The sequence below is a fragment of the Schistocerca cancellata genome, chromosome 3, assembly GCF_023864275.1.
Source record: "Schistocerca cancellata isolate TAMUIC-IGC-003103 chromosome 3, iqSchCanc2.1, whole genome shotgun sequence".
Lineage (NCBI taxonomy): Eukaryota > Metazoa > Arthropoda > Insecta > Orthoptera > Acrididae > Schistocerca > Schistocerca cancellata.
Window position 1 is genome coordinate 253516893 of NC_064628.1, and position 19816 is coordinate 253536708.

At 38.5% G+C, this 19816-nt stretch overlaps 1 protein-coding gene across 1 annotated transcript in view; it reads left to right on the plus strand.

Annotated features, from left to right (window-relative positions):
- Positions 1-399: 399 nt before the first annotated feature.
- Positions 400-19816, plus strand: part of LOC126174901 (tudor domain-containing protein 3) — a 162231-nt gene continuing 142814 nt past the window's right edge. The window contains exons 1-2 of the mRNA XM_049921324.1: positions 400-656; positions 831-915. Coding sequence (XP_049777281.1) covers positions 622-656; positions 831-915 — 120 coding nt within the window. The 5' untranslated portion in view covers positions 400-621. The remainder of the gene's footprint in view (positions 657-830; positions 916-19816) is intronic.

Sequence of the window (19816 nt, forward strand, 5' to 3'; positions counted from 1 at the left end):
AGTTAAATAGGCCTAAACTTCTTTGCGCAAAAGTTTTTACATAGCATTTTAAATAATTGACAAAAGTCTTTACCTGTACCCAATTAAAAAATATTTCGCCCCAAAGAAAAAATTTTCGCTCAGATCTCAACCGATGTGCAATCCATGTACACGTTTCAGGATTTGCTTCCTTCCCTGAAGAATCCATGAATGATGAAAGGTAGACTCTTTGAGCATTGTAAAAATTGCGTTTCACGTTGTTGAAAACATTTAAACAAGCGGCACTTTTGTTTTCAGGACTTTGATCACCATTTAAATAATTTCAGTCTCTCAGTTGTAGATGTTATTTATTCGTAGTAAAAGCGCGCTGAACACTGCTCGCAAACCTCCAACGAAAAGGACGGAACATCATTATTGAAATATATCTCTGATTGCTTTCCAAATATGGAAGCAAGTAGTACTTGTCTGAGCTGATACAGGGCTATGTGTATATACGTATCAAAACAAATACGTATGCTTTTTTGGACTGTGAATAAACAGAACAAATGTTTGTTAACAGATTAACTTGTACAAAGATGCTAACATGCCTCGTACGCCGTAGGCGGTTCTTTTTATTTGTGTCCTAATACATCACCACAGAAGATGGCAGTCACCGAAGCGCTTAAGGAACGAGGGTGGTTAGTTTTCACTGCTTGTTAATGATGCTTTAATTCGCAATAATTGACAAGTTTACAAGTCCATTGGACACCATAAAACAGTACTGTGAAATTGCTTTTTATCGTTATATGCATGTGAACGTTTAGAAGAACATAATAGCGCTCACATGGCAGTTTCTATTTCCCATTTTTCAGGAATCTCTCTGAAGAAGCTGTCGGCCAAATAACAGATAATGGAAGCATAACTGATGTTAAACAAATTATTCAAAAGGCGCTTGACGTAAGTCACCAAAGTGTTTTAAATAAGTTAATCAGCATTGTAACTGCTCTTGATTTGTGTTAAGCAATGGTATTGTTGCTTTTCTAATATAAATATTAAGTGACTATTTGCAAGTTACATAAACGCACCCATTTTTATTATAGTTAATCGATACAGGATAGAATTTAAACTGTTTGGCATGTACAATGCGACCGGCTCTTCTGGTTTCGTGTCCATACCTAGTAATTACAGAATACCTGCACAGCTGCAGAAATTATTTCTTTGTGCTTAACCAGTTTTACCAAATTGTTCAACAATGAAAAAAGAAAAACTAAAACTTAGGTTAAACAACTTGGTCGAGGCATCTACAAACTTTTAGGCCAACCATCAGGTGAATTACAGAACATAAAATTTGTGTTGTAAACAGCTCCACATTCCCTCAAGGTAACACATTCACTGAATCTGACTGACCTGCTTGTACTCGTGAGTCAGTTAGGTAATACACAGTTTTTTAATTTACTGTGTAATAAAAATTACTTTGAATCATGATCAGTACGGCGCTACTTCCATTCTTTAATCTTACTGTTACTTTGTAATCACTTATGTGACCAGCTGGAAAACATTGTTCAAGTGTGTGGGACCCATACCAGATAGAACTAACAGGGGATATTGAACATTTACAGAGATGGGCAGCACGAATTGTCACAGTTTTGTGTAATTCTTGGGAGAGTGTCACAGAGATACTGAGGACTCCTGAAGATGGGTATAAACTACCCCGAGAAAGTCTATTAAAGTTTCAAGAGCCGGCTTTAAATGATGACTGTAGGAATATAGGCTACTACTCTATGTATCGCTCACACAGGATTGTGGAGATAAGATTAGATTAATTAATGTAGGCACAGAGGCATTCAAACAATCATTTTTCCTGCATTCCATATGTGAATAGAACAGAAGGAAACCATAACAACTGGTACAATAGGATGTACCCTCTGCCATGCACATTACATTTTTTTTGTAGAGTGTAGATGCAGACATTTACCGTGTCTTGTTGATGTACTGTGTGTACCAAAATGTCATAAGCTGTCACAGCAGATGATTTTCTGTGATTCGCTCTCTGTGTTCTCAACTGATTGACTTAACTCTTGACTCATATCATACATACTTGAAACAGCTGTCAAACTTCCTAGTGAACATCCACTCCCTTTCTTGGCTTTTCTCTCTGTGTACCTTTCATCTGGAGTGGTTGCTTTTTGCTGTGAATGCTGGGTGTCGATTACACTTTTGACCTTCAGTGACTCCACAGTAAACTCACCGTGACATCTCTCAGATGCATGATACCAGTTTTGTGATTGTTGTCTGTCACATGCCTTTCTCAACATTTTGTGTTTATTGCATAAATTCTGGTATAATATATAATGGTTGTTCTTGACAGTGTCTCATAATTAATTTGCACAATCTGGAGCTTCTACTAGGTCCATCTCATGATTAAAAACAACCTGAACAGAAGGGTTATTCTCAGTGAGTTCTGAAAATAAATGATCGAAACATCAGAATGTCTTTTGAAGAAATACCTTTTGAATGAATGTGATGGAGCCCATTGATTCAGGTTATGAGTTGGATGTGATGGTAATATGAATTCAAAACATGAAGTGGATGACAGTGTTGATGACAGAACAGAGGACATATGAACAGGTGAAGCTGATCTGAGTCATGTTGCTGTGAACTTTTGTGGGATCGGGGACTGTTTCAAATGGTGAAAAGTACAATCACTAGTTACTGTCAGAACAAGAAAACACTGTAGTTTGCAGCTTCCTGATGTAAGGCTCTGGGGTAATGCCACGGGTAGGAATCCAGGTATTATCCAAGTGTGGGGTCTTCATTGTACTCATCACATTTTAGATGAGATTCTACAGTGGCTGAAGAATGAAGTCTCGTCTTTTCTCAGTGGGTGGATCTGGACATATCATTTTTCACAGTATTATAATACAGTTTTTGTCCATATCAGATAGCTCTTCTGTTTGAAAAACCAGATAACAGGGCAGGAAGAAAAAAAAGAAGACACGATTGCTGCAGTGTCAGATGTTTTTATTAGATTTATTGTGAACTGTTAATAGTGTTACTTTTCAGGCTTTACTGTGTGTGTTGATGTGAAACACTTTGGCCTTTCAGCGGTTCATATAGGTGTCGGATATAACGGCTAAGAAAAGTGGTGCAATGTGGATTATAGATTGTGTGTGTGACAGCCTCAGGCGCCCAGTGCTTATATAAAAAAATTGACAGTTAACATCAAACTGTGAATTTATCCTGGAAAATTTCCTGCAACTTTGTTTCGGTTTCTGAATCTCGGTTGTTTAAGAAAGACTGATATAGCATTGGACTCATGTTTTGTTGGGCATTTATATTGTAATTGCATTGACTGTAGAATTCTTCTCTGGTCACAGTATTTCAGCATAGACTATTTCCAGGTTTGGACTTCTTGGTAGTTATTGATTTTAACTACAGTACACTAAATTTTCAGCCTTGGTTGCCTATCTCATGTATTCACCCTTTTCCCAGCCTTTCTGTAATTTTCCTTTCACATGGTTCTGTTTTCTTCACATCTGTTTTGAGTTGTATCGAATGCCTGTACTATCTGAGACCTCTTTTCTCTTTCATAAAACAAATTTTCACATTTATTATTTCTCAGAGTCATACATTCTGACAAGTCTGAAGGTGACATTCAGAATTTTTGTGTTTATAGTGTGATATAACTCTGAAATTGCCATACACTTATGGGGTTTTGAACGAGATATTGTGGATAATGCACGTATCCTGTATGAAAAATTCCCTGTTCAGAATGAATTTTGACTTTGTTAGAAAAGATAGTACTTTTCTCCTCTGCTACTCATATGGAACGTATATTATTTACATATTTTTGTATACAGGGATCATCTGATGATGATGATGATAAGAATTTGTCATCATTATAGACCTACAATGAAGATAAGCAACTAAAATATAAAGTGAGACATAAGAGACATATCTTGCACTAAATTACATAGTTTACATTCAACTGAAAACTGTGGTACCACCTGTTGGCTTTCACCTATGATGTAACTGTTTTGTGTTTGTTATCATAGTAACACAGCATCTTTGAAATGGATCATGTTTGCAGACAGCCTGTTGACGTAAATGGTGGCACACTTTATGGTGTTATATTTCTATTTTTAAATTGTTTGTGAGTGATGTTAGTGTGGCAGTAGACTTATTCAGTGTTTTGGGAGGTTGTTTGTGTTGGCATGTCAGTGAGTTATCTTAATGCCGTTAGTTATTGGCTACTGATTTGTTTTTGGTTTTAGGATCATTGGTTTGTTGTTAATGCTTTGAAATTTAATTTTTGTGTCTTTTGTTGATAGTAAGTACAAATCGTACAACGAAATTTACTGGTTACTCATTAATTTCTCTATGGGTGACAATGTGGCTGCTACAATTAAATTTCTCCAGTTATATGGCCTTGGCAATGGAATGTGCTAAGTGTGAGCAGTGTGGTGGATTTATTAAATTGGCCATAGTCGCTGCTTCTCGAATCGGGGACAAGTTCATGTGGTGCTGGCATGACAATACAGGGTTATTACAAATGATTGAAGCGATTTCTCAGCTCTACAATAACTTTATTATTTGAGATATTTTCACAATGCTTTGCACACACATACAAAAACTCAAAAAAGTTTTTTTAGGCATTCACAAATGTTCGATATGTGCCCCTTTAGTGATTCGGCAGACATCAAGCCGATAATCAAGTTCCTCCCACACTCGGCGCAGCATGTCCCCATCAATGAGTTCGAAAGCATCGTTGATGCGAGCTCACAGTTCTGGCACGTTTCTTGGTAGAGGAGGTTTAAACACTGAATCTTTCACATAACCCCACAGAAAGAAATCACATGGGGTTAGGCCGGGAGAGCGTGGAGGCCATGACATGAATTGCTGATCATGATCTCCACCACGACCGATCCATCGGTTTTCCAATCTCCTGTTTAAGAAATGCCGAACATCATGATGGAAGTGCGGTGGAGCACTATCCTGTTGAAAGATGAAGTCGGCGCTGTCGGTCTCCAGTTGTGGCATGAGCCAATTTTCCGCGGGCTACGCGTGAAACTTGCCCGCATGCGTTCAACCGTTTCTTCGCTCACTGTAGGCCGACCCGTTTAAACTGCCCATACCATCGCCGGATGGAGTTAGCAGTTGGTGGATCTTCGTTGAACTTCGTCCTGAAGTGTCGTTGCACTGTTATGACTGACTGATGTGAGTGCATTTCAAGCACAACATACGCTTTCTCGGCTCCTGTCGCCATTTTGTCTCACTGCGCTCTCGAGCGCTCTGACGGCAGAAACCTGAAGTTCGGCTTCAGCCGAACAAAACTTTATGAGTTTTTCTACGCATCTGTAGTGTGTCGTGACCATATGTCAATGAATGGAGCTACAGCGAATTTATGAAATCGCTTCAATCATTTGTAATAGCCCTGTAGTTAGAGGTTGATTGGAAGAGGTCTCTGGTTCAGTAATGTTGTGTGTGTGTGCGTGTGCGCGCGCACGCGTGTGCATGCGCTTGTCATCCTAGATTTATTTGTCAGCTTAGTTTGCGCCATAAGAGTCGTTTTATGATTTTTGTTATTTATTGTGAGAAGTGCAGTGTGTTTATGTACATAATGTTCTTTGAGATGTGGGTTCTGAAATTTATATTGGAGTAGTTTTTTCAGGAGTTTGTGGTTTGGGTTGGTAGTTGCTGTACGTCAGTAGTTCATGGTGGTAGATATTGGGGAGTGTGTTGTAGTTATTTTGACTTGATTGTGTTTTGATAATAGTTAGTTCTGTTATTTGTGTTTTGTTGGTATCGTGGGCTTCGTTTGAGCTACATATGTCAAGTGAAATTTCCTGTACCGAGTTTTGGAATTACGTATGGGTTTTTGGTATTTTCATCTATACAGATCGAGTGAAATTTTGGATATCCATTTTCTTCATTTTTTTTATTGTTGAGGTTTTTGTTTGGCTCATTTCTGTATGTCCCATTAGTTTCATGTTATTTCTGCAGTTACATATTATTCGTGTTGTTTGTGTCTGGTTGTGTGGGTAATGTGTGACAGCATAGTCACCATATTGAATTAGCTTTAAGTAGTAACATCCACCATCTGGATGATGTCATGGGTGAAAGTCTGTGTGTGTCAAATGATCTTTCACAAAACCCAAAGAAATTCTGGTCGTACGTAAAGGTTGTTAGTGGCATCAAAGTTGATGTCCCGACTAGCGGATAAGGCAAGAACTGAAATTGAGAGTACCAAAGCAAAAGCTGAAATTCTTAACTCTGTTTATGACTGTTCCTTTGGAAAGAAAATCATGGGAGGAGCGCCCTAATTTAATCTTTGTACCCCTGAAATATGAATGAAGTAAGTGTTATTGTCAGTGGAATGAGAAACAGCTGAAATTGTTAAAATTGAACAAAGCTCCAAGCCTGATGGAAGCTGTATCAGATTCTCTACCGAATTTGTGGTTGAGTTAGCCCCTCTTCTGATTATAATCTATCATAGTCATCATCAGACGTAGAAGTAGCTTCAGTTGTGCTTTAGGGAAGTACACTACTGGCCAATAAAACTGCTACACCACGAAGATGACGTGCTACAGATGCAAAATTTAACCGACAGGAAGAAGATGCTGTGATATGCAAATGATTAGCTTTTCAGAGCATTCACACAAGGTTGGTGCCAGTGGCGACACATACAACGTGCTAACATGAGGAAGGTTTCCAACAGATTTCTCACACACAAACAGCAGTTGACCAGCGTTGCCTGGTGAAACGTTGCTGTGATGCCTCGTGTAAGGAGGAGAAATGCGTACCATCACGTTTCCGACTTTGATAAAGGTCGGATTGTAGCCTATTGCGATTGCGGTTTATCGTATCGCGACATTGCTGCTCGCGTTAGTCGAGATACAATGACTGTTACCAGAATATGGAATCAATGGGTTCAGGAGGGTAATACAGAACGCCCTGCTGGATCCCAACGGCCTCGTATCGCTAGCAGTCGAGATGACAGGCATCTTATCCGCATGGCTATAACGGATTGTGCAGCCATGCCTCGATCCCTGAGTCAACAGATGGGGACGTTTGCAAGACAACAACCATCTGCATGAACAGTTCGACAATGTTTGCAGCGGCATGGACTATCAGCTCGGAGACCATGGCTGTGGTTACCATTGACACTGCATCACAGAGAGGAGCGCCTGCGATGGTGTACTCAACGATGAACCTGGCAAAACGTCATTTTTTTGGATGAATCCAGGTTCTGTTTACAGCATCATGATGGTCGTATCCGTGTTTGGCATCATCACAGTGAACGCACATTGAAAGCGTGTATTCGTCGTCGCCATACTGGCGTATCACCCGGCGTGATGGTATGGGGTGCCATTGGTTACACGTCTCGGTCACCTCTTGTTCGCATTGACGGCACTTTGAACAGTGGACGTTACATTTCAGATGTGTTACGACCCGTGGCTCTACCCTTCATGTGATCCCTGCGAAACCGTACATTTAAGCAGGATAATGCACGACCGCATGTTGCAGGAACTGTACGGGCCTTTCTGGATACAGAAAATGTTCGACTGCTGCCCTGGCCAGCACATTCTCCAGATCTCTCACCAATTGAAATCGTCTGGTCAATGGTGATCAAGCAACTGCCTCGTCACGATATGCCAGTCACTACTCTTGATGAACCGTGGTATGGCGTTGAAGCTGCATGGGCAGCTGTACCTGTACACGTCATCCAAGCTCTGTTTGACTTAATGCGCAGGCGTATCAAGGCCGTTATTAAGGCCAGAGGTGGTTGTTCTGGGTACTGATTTCTCAGGATCTATGCACCCAAATTGCGTGGAAATGTAATCACATGTCAGTCCTAATATAATATATTTGTCCAATGAATACCCGTTTATCATCTGCATTTCTTCTTGGTGTAGCAATTTTGATGGCCAGTAATGTACTTTTGGACCCTTGCTATTCATGTTGTATATTAACTACGTTGCGGAAAATTTTAATAGTTAAGCCAGACTTTTTGCAGATGGTGCAGCTATTTGTAATCAAGTACTGTCCGAAAGAAGCTGCATAAATATTATGGGATTTCATAGTGATACAAAGATCGGCAGATTGCTTTAAATGTTCAGGAATGTAAAATCGTGGATTTCACAAACTGGAAAAGGCATAATCTGTGTCGCTTCAGGCAAAGGGGTTACCGTCATACTCTTGGATGTTATTGAATTTAGCATGCGATAAAATTCAGGAGTAAGTAAGAAACACATTTTTTGTTTTCTCTAAAAAAAATTCCTGCCCCACGATACATGCCTCCAAAGATGACAGTGCAAACACCATTTTTAAGATGTGAGTGTCAGAAAATTTTTTTAAATGCTGCATGTCTGTAACAGTTGTAGATATTGTGTTAGAGTTTTTTTTTATTTGAAAGACAATTGCTTTATGATTACAATGGTATCCTCTGTTTGGACGTATCTGTCAAAATTCTTTTACTGTTGCCATTTCAATTTTTTTTTAATTAACAAAAAAAAAATTTTTTTTTTTTAGCAAACAATTTTTTTTCATGTTGATTAATACCAGGTAGTATTATATTCCCTGTAAAGGAGAGCGTTCACTTTGTAAGTTGGAGAGGTTTTAGTCTAAAAAATCATGTTTTTAACTTTCAAGGGTAATGTATGTCTTCACTGAAGTTGTTTATTACTAATTTCTTTGTTACAGTGTTTGTTTCTGTTGTCTTTGTTTGCAGTTATTTCTTATCAGTTTCTTTGTTGCAGTTATTTCTTTTCATTTTCATTGTTGCATATATTTCTTATACTTTGTTGTAGTTTCTTGTCTGTTTCTTAGTTGTGGTCATTCATTGCAGGTTTCTGTATTGTAGTTGTTCAGTGCTAATTTGTTTACTGAAGAGGCTTTTAAGAAATTTAAGACCATCCAGTGAGTTCTGTGTTTTCTTGAGGAATTTGCCAGTTTACACAGTTGTAGTGTGTTTTGTGAAAAGGAATGTTTGAAATGTCTTCCGACTGGGGCAACAGGAGAGTGAAGTGTGCTGATTATTTGTACATCCATAAAAGAGTGATATATAACACAAACAAACAAACAAACAAAAAGACTTTATTCAGGTTGGGAATAAGTGTTATCATTTGAAGACTCTTATTTCAAATGAAGGTGTTTCCAGTGACAACTTTTTGTGTTCTAAATGTTTTGACAGAATAACAACAATGATAGTATCTGAACAAGGTAAAGCCTCCCATGGTGCTGACAATGGAGATTTTCCATCAGTGGAGGAAGAATTAAATACCCTGAATCAGTCAGCTACAGAGTTATGTGTGTAGTCCTGTTAAGAAACCATGGTAATTGAAGTTGAGTCATAAGCTGTAACCATCAGGAAAACACAGAAAAATTACTAAAAATACGGATGAATACACTACAGCAAAACTAACCATACACTTCAAAGTAGAAATTCCATCTCCAGAAGAAAATGAACCAAAGCACTCTTGCCCTTCTTGCCAGGAATTTTTCACAAATATCAGTTCAGCTGTTGAATATTGTGCATCCTACAGTGAAAAGGTACAAGTTTTAACTATTATTTAAGAGACATTTTCTAGGAAAACAATTTTGAACCATGTTCCATCGGTATCAAAGTACAAAGTACACAAATCAAGAAATTTGAGGTCTGTAAATGAAGTCTTTAGAAGACCAGATCCCTGTTGTGGTCATCCTGTAGAGGCAGCTTGGCTCAAGTTCATATAGTGCAGTCATTTCATCTGGAACATAACTGGGACTGTTCTCCCCAGAGTGCCAACAAAAAAGACACTATAACTGCAACAGTTGAGGGTCAAAAAGTTGTGAAAGTGAAGAGGTACATGACTCGCAGTATTAAAGAAACTTTTGCAATTTATAAGAGCAGTTATACAACTTCACATATTGGAAGATCAAGATTTGATGCACTAAGTGGGTAGTTCCACACCCACCTAGAGATGTCTGTCTGTGTGTGTACTGTGCAAATTTTTAACTTTGTATGGTAACTTTGAAGAACTTACTGCAGCACGTGACATTTGACACCTTGGTTGGGTGTGTGAAGTCATTAGTTGTCTGTGACGTAAAGCGAAAGACATTTGTTTCAAGAATGTGGTGACTGCCCTGGAAAGGGAGGACTGTCTTTACGGACACTTGGCCTGGAAGATGTAGCAGATAACTCTGCAGAAATATGGGCCTGGAAGATGTAGCAGATAACTCTGCAGAAATATGCAACATGGGAGGAAAATAAACTAATTAAGAAAACTGTTGCCTTTGACAGTTTCATTGATGAACTTGGTAAATGGTCAGTGAAAGCAGTAACACACCAGCATCTGAAGAAATTGCAACAGTAACACAATGCAGAAGTGAAAGGGTGTGTACAAGCTAAAGAACTATGTTTCGCGCTTCGCTGTGATTTTGCAGAGAACTGGTCTGTTATTTTCCCATAAGAAGTACAAGGGTATCATTGGAGTAATGACCAGGTTTCAATTTTTACAGGAGTGACATATTTTCAAAACAAGACCAGAGGTGTTGCAGTTGTAAGTGACAAGACATGACTCAGCACATGCTTTGCTAGCAATGCACAAAATTCAACTGCAAACAGAGGCAGTGAAGATTATCATTATTTATGATGGTGCTCCTAGTTATTTTAAATATCATTACCAGCTGTTTGAATTGAGTAAGTCGCTTGCGCCAACTGAATGGGTATACAGTGCTACTGGTCATTGGAAGGGGCCTTGTGATGGTGTAGGTGGCCTGCTGAAGCAAAACATAATCTTTCCAGACCAGATACAGCTGCGATTCAGAATGCAGAGGATTTTACAAGAGTCATGAAATCTTACACATCCACAGCCCTCATTCTTTTGTCCAAAGAGGAAATCGAAGAATTCTGTGAACAGAAAAAAGAAGAATGGTCCAAACAAACTACTCTTGTAAAAGGAATTAGGAAGACACATTTTTGGACTGAAAGTGATGGGGCAAACTCGTGTTGCATGCACTTTAAAGAGGAAGAAAGAAGAAATTTTGTTCATTTGGTCAACACCTCAGAAACAGCAGGGCATATTCAGATTCACAACCTGAAAAGGGGAATGTTTGTGGCATTTGAGTATGACTGTGACTGATGGATTGCAGAGATTATAGACACCAGTTATGAGTTAGACAAAACCGTAGTGAACTTTGTGCTACCACTTGGATCAGCTGCTGGATATAGGTTTCCAGCTGAAGGACAGCAACAACGCCATTAGTGCTCACTTCCTGTTCACAATGTTTTGCAAATTGTAAGTGCTCCAGTTCCTATTGGTTCAACAGGAAGGCATCACTCTATATCAAAAGAAGATACAGAAGCAGTGGAACACATTTGTAGTTCATTGACTGGCTAATTTCAGTACAAAACAGAGTGCACGGAAATTGTATAAATTGAAACCTTTAAGTCTTTGGACCTTCCTCATACATTTTGGAACCATTTAAAGTGCTTGAGAAATGAGTCTCTTACTCATCTTTCAAAACTAAAATTGTGTTAAATTAGGGTAGGTTTTGATTTTTATGAGCATGTTATGTGATAATGTGTTAATAAAACAGGTATTATGTATGGCAAAAATTTCAATTGTTTATAAAACCTGTTCAACCTAAAAGCTCTCCTTTTCATGAAATGTAGAACTATATGATACTAATCAACAGAAAAAAAATCACAATTTTATGGATTGACATTTTTGAAAAAAAAAAAATCCACATATTATTAAGAAAAGTTCAGAACATTATAGTAAAAGAACTTTGACAGATAAGTCCAAATGGAGGATTTCTTTGTAATCATAAAGCAATTATCTTTCAAATAAAAAAAAGAAAAAAACAACAAAATATGTAGAACTGTTCCAGAGATACAGCTTTTAAATTTTTTTCCAAAATTCGCATCTTCAAAACGGTATGTGCAGTGTCATCTTTGGAGGGCTGTATCTCGGAGCAGAAATTTTTTTGGAGAAAAAAAAATACGTGTACCTTACTTAGTCCTTCATTTTAACATATGCTAAATTTAATAACATCTGAGACTGTGAAGATAAGATTTTTTCCTAGCCTGCCTGAACTGATGTGGACTATGTCAAAAAAAAAAAAAAAAAAAAAAAAAAAAACACCTGGTATGCTATGACCATAATTTCAATGAGCTACAGTTGGAATCGGCCAGCTCATACATATACCTGGGTATAACACTTTTTAGGGATATGAAATGGAATGATCACATAGATTCAGTCATGGGTGAAGCAGGTGGTAGGCTTCGGTTTATTGGTAGAATACTGGGGAACTGCAATCAGTCCACAAAAGTGATTGCCTACAAATCACTTGTGCGGTCCATTCTAGACTAATGCTGAAGTGCGTGGAACTCGTACCAATTAGGACTATTAGGGGATACTGAACGTATGCAGAGAAGGGCAGCACAAATGATCACAGGTCTGTTTGACTTATGCGAGGGTGTTACAGAGATACTGAAGGAACTGAACTGATAGGCTCTTCAAGTCCCAAGAAAGTCTGCTAACAGTGTTTCAAGAACAGGTTTTAGACACTGACTCTAGGAAAATACTACAAACCCCTATAGATCAGTCGCATAGGGATCATGAGGACAAGATTATAATAATTACAGCACACACAGAGGCCTTTCCTGCTTTCCATATATAATTGGAATGAGAAGAAACCCTAATAACTGCTACAGTGGGACATCGCCTCTGCCATGCACTCCACAATGGTTTGCATAGTGTGAATGTAGCTGTGGTGCTACAATTTTCGGTAATCCCATATTACTTGAGTTAGAATGCTGTGATTATATTACATAAGAAGCTTACTGCTGTTGGTACATTAATAACCCCACTCGCTTGTGTCAGAAACCTAACATCCATGAAATGTATTTATATTGGTCTTTAAAATAATATGTGAAAGAAAAGAAATGTTTATGGTTACTCTTGTCAGAAAATTTAGTAGGCCTGTACCCCAGTAGTCAAAGACAATTACCATATCAATACTTGCCAGCTGCATTGTTTCCGCTTGTAAACAGCTCATCAATGCTGAATGAATGAGAACAGCATTGTCTTTATTTTCACACTTTGTTGCCTTTGCAATATTCCCATTTCACAAGATTGCTTATATAAGGGGCATTTAAAAAAGAAATGAGCCAGAGGCATAATTACAGAAACCAGTACCTGTATGTTAGAAGTATTGACCCTGCCTGTTGAAACACTTGTCCCACTGTGACAGGAGTCAGTGAAAGGTTGTCTTGTAAAATTCCCATGACTGCGATGTTAACCAGTTCTGCACCTACAGCTGGACGTTATTGTCCAAGGTGAACCGTTTGCCACCCCTCGTGCCAGAAATGCATTCCCTTCCCGAGCAAAGTGTTGCAGTGAGCAAGACAGTGGACCATTTTACATGCTTTCTGGTATAGTTGAAGACTGTGGGACACCCATTGGGCACACTATTTGCACATGTGCAGTCGTTCCTTCATGATGGTGTGAACACTTCAGACACTCATCCAACCACAGCGGCTATGGCTTTCACTGTCACTCGTCGGTCTGGGTAATGAGTGCATCCACCAGCTTGACAACGTCATCGGTAATGCAGTGTGGTGTTCCAGATGGTGCGTCATCGACTAATGACTCCCGTCCTTCCGTGACGCACTTTTGCCACGCCTTGACCCTTGCAAGGGACATGCAGCATTTGCTGTACACTTGTGACATTCGTTGATGAATGTCCTTTCCTCCTACTCCTTCTGCTGTCAGGAAATGAACAACACTTCTCTGCCCTTCTGTTGATGCGGCCATGTCACTGTTTGCAATGCGACTGGCAGCTTTGGACGATTGATGCATGTTGCTGCTAGCTCTGTATAGTCATGTGACGTGCACGCGTACCCTCTGGCGACAGGCTGTGAACTTCCACACTCTGGCTGAAATCATACCTCGTTACACACACCTCAATATTACCCTCCTGTCAGTGGTTTGCGTGTTCCAACTCCGGCTTGTTTCTTTTTCAACGCCCCTTATAGTTCTAACATCCGTACAGTGTGTTAGATGATTTCATGCTGGCCAGTCCAAATATGCCCCATTCTCATGGTTCATCTCTGTCTAAAGGTAACAACACTGTTGAGCTCTTGGTTGAATCCTAGCACTATGTAGTGACACACTGAAGACCAGTGCCACATTGAGATAACCTTACCACAATCAGAATCTATATAAACCACTTTGGTAATCAGGTCATAGTCATGGATAGTATATACTTTTTCATCTCAGCATTTGCTGTTACTATTAGATGCTTGTTAGTAGGTGAAATATATCCAGGCAGTGTAGTCTGTCATCAAACAGTATGTTAGAAACCTGTTAATCGAACTGACAGTACTATTGAAGGCTATGTTTGTAGCTTCACATGGGCAGAATTTTATCATACATACTTGCTCTCAGAGAAGCAGGTCATGATGGAAACTCTTGCTTCAAAAGGTTTTTTTTTTTTTTTTAAATCGCTTACTATCTTTATTTTCCTGACTTATTTCTGCCTAAGTTCCTTTTCAGTTGCTTCCTTTCCAATACACAGACGCCTGGATAACAACTATTTGCGGAGTTGATCTTTATGCTGATATTTTAAATTGTATGATAGTTTCCAGCATTTTTATACTAACTTCAGCTTTCTCTGATTAGTTTGCTAATGAGGCAACCACACACACACACACACACACACACACACACACACACACACACGTCTCCTGGACATAACAAAAGTTGGGAAATGGTTGTTAATAGGATATGTGATGATCACGGGCAGCAGTGGATCCTCTGTAGCGTGTTTCTGTGCTGGCCACTAATTTGATTAGGAGTTTATCTGCTAGGGCATTCCATTGCTCCACCAGCACAGATGACAACTGCTGGATGGTCATTGGTGCATTTGGATGTGTTGCAATACATCTTCCCAACGTATCCCAGACTTGCTCATTAGGGGAACGGTCAGGCCTGTCCATTTGCCGAATATCCTGTTGTTCTAAGAGTCCTTCCACCTGTGCTGTTCAATGCATTTGCACATTGTCAACGATAAAAATTATGTGTGCGCCAAATGCAATGCTGAAGAGACACACATTGTGAAGGAGTGCAGTATCACAATAATGTTGACTGGGGGCCCTACTGTGTTCAGAGACTTGGAGGACAGTACAGCCATCCAACATTGTGCCTCTTTACACATCATAACACCTGGATCACAAAAATGATCATCTATGACAATGCTGGACATACTCTCCTATGGTGAGAAGTGGGAAAATGTAATATGCCTAGTGTGCACATATGTGTGCTTGTTCTCTCTCTCTCTCTCTCTCTCTCTCTCTCTCTCTCTCTCTCTCTCACACACACACACACACACACACACACACACACACAGAGGTCACCTTCAAAATAAAAAGAGATAAACACGACAGGCGTACTTCCTTAATGTCTATATCTGCATTGATTTCCGAGAAGGTCTCGTAGTAACATGTCTCGATATACACAGATCAGTGTCAGACCAGTAGTTTGACTGCAGGATAAGATTCTAAGTAGGGGAGGTAATTTATTCAATTCTGTGGTGCACTTGGGGAGTCGGATGATAAACCGAAGATCGAAGCTATCTTCTGTGATGTAGCAAATGTTTAGTTACGTGTATGATGCCACAGTGTTGTGTGAGAGTATAAGGGGCATTACAGAATGCGGATAAGTTCACCAATATTTCGTAGTCACATCTAAGCAATATTTTATTATCATGAGGTGATGAAATAATCAGTGAAGCTTATTAAATTTGTAGGGCTGAAAGAAGGTGAAAATCTTTCTTGAGAAAAACACTTTCTGAGCCTTGTGCAGAAACTGAGTACTGCAGTATATTATAAAAATATCTCTACAGACTCAGAATGAGGAAAGTTCATTTACTTGCTTGTTTTCACTTATGTTTTCAGACAACTCTGTCCATTTTCAAAGAATCATTTTCAGTGTTGCTGTGCAAAAGTGTCTTGAAATTCTGATTTTGCCAACCCTGCAAATGTGCTAGCCCATGGTATTTGTGAGAAATAATATCAACTTGCTTCAAAGGAACTGTGCCATTCGCTCTGTGCACACTTGTCAGAAAAAACTATTTGCAATGCGTAACATATTTGAAACAACTGCACAAAAAGATTTTTTGCAGGCATTTTATAGAACTGAAAACGTCAAAAGTCATAAACCCCAAATTTGAAAACCTTAAACTCTGTATGTTCTATTACAGGAATTCCTCATAGCAATGTGGAATTTCTTACTTTTTGTGTTATTTGTGTGTATATACACTACTGAAAATGTTTTAATTTGTGTGTAAAAATAGTGGAAGGGGTTGGGATGTGTGTGGGTCTCCGTAAGATGAAGACATTTGGGGTGGGGGGGGGGGGGGGAATGATTGATGCACCACACTAGCACAAGGATTAATAATGTTGTCTTTCTTTTGTCAGAAGAGCTACTGTCCAACTGAATATCCTAATTTTTTGTACTTAGTTTTCAAAGATGTCCTCACCATAATACAAAGAAAAAATCTGTTTATGTCAAAATTTATCCCTCACTCCATCATTTGCAGTTGTAAACAGGCTATCAGGAATATTTATGTGATTGCTTCCTTGCTATCTTAACATTCATCATTATAGGACCAATATCTAGCGTTTATTTTTCTACAAATTGTGCTTTCAAACTTGTCCTTACAAGATAGTTATTGGCAAGCAAAGGTGTATAATGATTCACTCATTATATTTGGATGTGAATAGGAAAACGATTGACAGCCAGTTATTTACAGGACAGCTACAATAGTGACAACCAGTGAGCAAACATGTTGGTGTCTTCTTTTTGTGTTTGCCATTGTCATCTTGCACTGTCATTGTAGGTGCCGATAACCACAATCTTCTGTGGAAAATGCTTAAAGTTAGTTATGTAATATGTGGAATTGAGAGCACTCTATGTTAACAGCAGTTTTTTCCCATTACTTCATGATTGCTTTTGATGTACGAGATCATCATCAGATACAGCTATCTTTCTAAACTAGTAAGCAAAACATAACAGACTTGTTGGCAAGATAGGCACAGGCTTCTTACGTTTTGTGTACTGGTTTAGGAAGACAGGCACATCTGATGTGATCTCTTAGATTGAAACTAGTCATGAAATAAAGGGGGAAAAAAATTTGTGAGCAAAGACTGTTTTCAGTTCCACAGATGTAGTAGATTGATTTGCTGTCTCCTTCAGTGTGATTTTTTCACACTTTATCACTTATGTAATAATTGTGATTAGTTTTTATTATGCGTGTGGTTTTTGAGCATGGTGTGTTTGTTTCACATAGTAGAGTATGTGAAACAAATGGACATATTTTGAGGCTACTTTTGTCCTGCAAAGTAAACTCAGTACTGCACATTTAGGGAGAGCATGTGAATAAATCCTATGTGGAACAACACAGGTATTGCTGCCAGAGCTATAGAGTGGACTAGAGTTTTGGCGAGGTGCCCACCACTTTGTTGTTGTTAATATTGTGTTGAAGAAACTTAGTAAATATAAAACACGCATAATTTACTTAAAGTGAATATTCTGAGAATAAAATTAAATCATTACTGTTTGTAGGCTTTATTAATTTGGGAAAGTCTTTTGGCGGTGTGGACTTGACTAAAGTGATGTAAATTTTAATGTGCGTTAACACTGGGAAGACCAGCCACTTAGGAGAATGTCGGGCGTAGAAAACTGGCCATTTATGGTACTAATCAAAGTGCTACTGCCACATACGTAATTGATATATTTTCAAGAGTAATACACAATAAAAATACCAAGCCTCAAGATTTTATCAATATTTACTTTAGTTTTTTGATTTATTACAGATTTTAAAATAATGGCAAAGAAAGTATAATTATCCTTCCAAAAAAAGTGAGAGACAAATTATTGAGCAATTTATTCCTCTAAAGCTTCCAAAATGCCGTCCTGTCTGTACAGATCTGACATACTTGTTCAACACAATCACACATTGGCTCAGCCATTCATGGCAGCAGCTGCTACATACGCTAGTGTTTCTTTCAAAATAATTCCCGAAATTGATGACAAAAGGCAGCACCCGTTAAGGGACATGTAGAGAAATATCTGTACATTGCCCTCATAAGAAATGTGTTCAGTTTTCGAGCGATAGGTCGCTTGTGCGGTGAGAAAATTGCTGCTACAGCTATACTTGGGCATGGTTTTTTCGACATAGTTTGTGGTCCGAGCTTAGTCGCCAAAGTGTTAAGTTGGATAACTGAGAGAGAAAAATAATCCAGCAGCTTTACAGGACTGTAGCAGCAGCTGTCAAAATAAGATATCTATGGAAAATTTAAGAGAGTAAATAAATGTCTTTGGCAGACATTGAAGGTGCCGTAAATAATGTAAAGATACATATGTTGAAGAATAATTGTATGTGCAAACCAAATCAAAGTTTTAGATTTGCAGATGATATAGCAGTGTTAGCCGAATTTGAAAAGTGTCTCCAAAAAGCCATAGAAGACATAAACATTGTATTTTCAGAAAGATATCATGTTAAAAAAAAAAAGGAAAATGAAATTATTGTATATAGTAAAGTTCTGAAAGTGGCAAACCTACTTCTGGATGGAGGGAATCTGAAGCGAATCACCAGCTTGGAGTACCTGGATAATAGAGTCACAGAAATGGTAGATCATACCAGTAGATTAAATGTATTCCACAAGCTGAAACAGCACTCAAGAAGGATAAGAAGAAGAAGAAGTTACTAATGTTGAAAAATCTAAGTTTAAACACAGGGAAACATTATGTAAAAGCATTGTTTGGAGTGTTGTCCTATATGGCTCAGAGCTCTGTGCAGTAGGGGAGTCAGAACAGAAAAGACTACATGCTTTTAAGGCATAGTGTTGGAGAAGAGTGAAAAGATTTCATTGACAGAGAGGAGTGACCAATGATTAAGTCTTCAACAACACAGGAGAGGAAAGATTGTGGGGTAGGACTATTGAGGAATGGAGGACTAAAGGGTGGGACATATATACAGACAGTGACCATTCATTGTGAAATTAATAGCAGGAATGTGCATGAGGAAGACAGAGACTTCAGTACATCAGGAAATAAAAGTGAGATGTGAAACTGACAACATACTGTGAACTGAAGAACTTGCAGAAGATTGGAAAAAATGGAGAAAGAGAATTGCTATCAGTCAATCTACAAATTTGGAATTAACGAAGAGTTGTAGGATCATCAGAAAAGTAGCTGCAGACTGGTTGGTATGAAGCAGTCAGTAAAAAGTGTGACTAAAAAATAATTTCGAGCAAAAGTATTTCATCTACACTTTCTGAACAGGTAACCAATGCAATTAGGCCAAAACAAAAAGCTTTACATGCAAGAAGCATTTTTACAAACATTCATGTCTTTCCTTCTTAGGTAATGCCTCAATTCCCTGAAGGACTCCCACACAGTAAAACACTGAAGCTAGTTATTGTCACATATTGCAATTCTATACATAGGGCATTGCTTACATTAGATACTTTTCTAGATTGACTGAGCAGTGCTGCCAGTAGTCAGTGTAGTTTGAAATGGTGATAATTATTAGGTGATTTTTGAAATTTGGTAAAAAGTAATATACTTAAAATCCTGTGTGCACAAATTATTTTCGTGGAAGACAGGCACATCTGATGTGATCTGTTAGATTGAAACTAGTCATGAAATAAAGGGGAAAAAAATTCTTGAGAGCAAAGACTCTTTTCAGTTCCACAGATGTAGTAGATTGATTTGCTGTCTACTTCAGTGTGATTTTTTCACACTTCATCACTTATGTAATAATTGTGATTAGTTTTTATTATGCATGTTATTTTTAAGCATGGTGT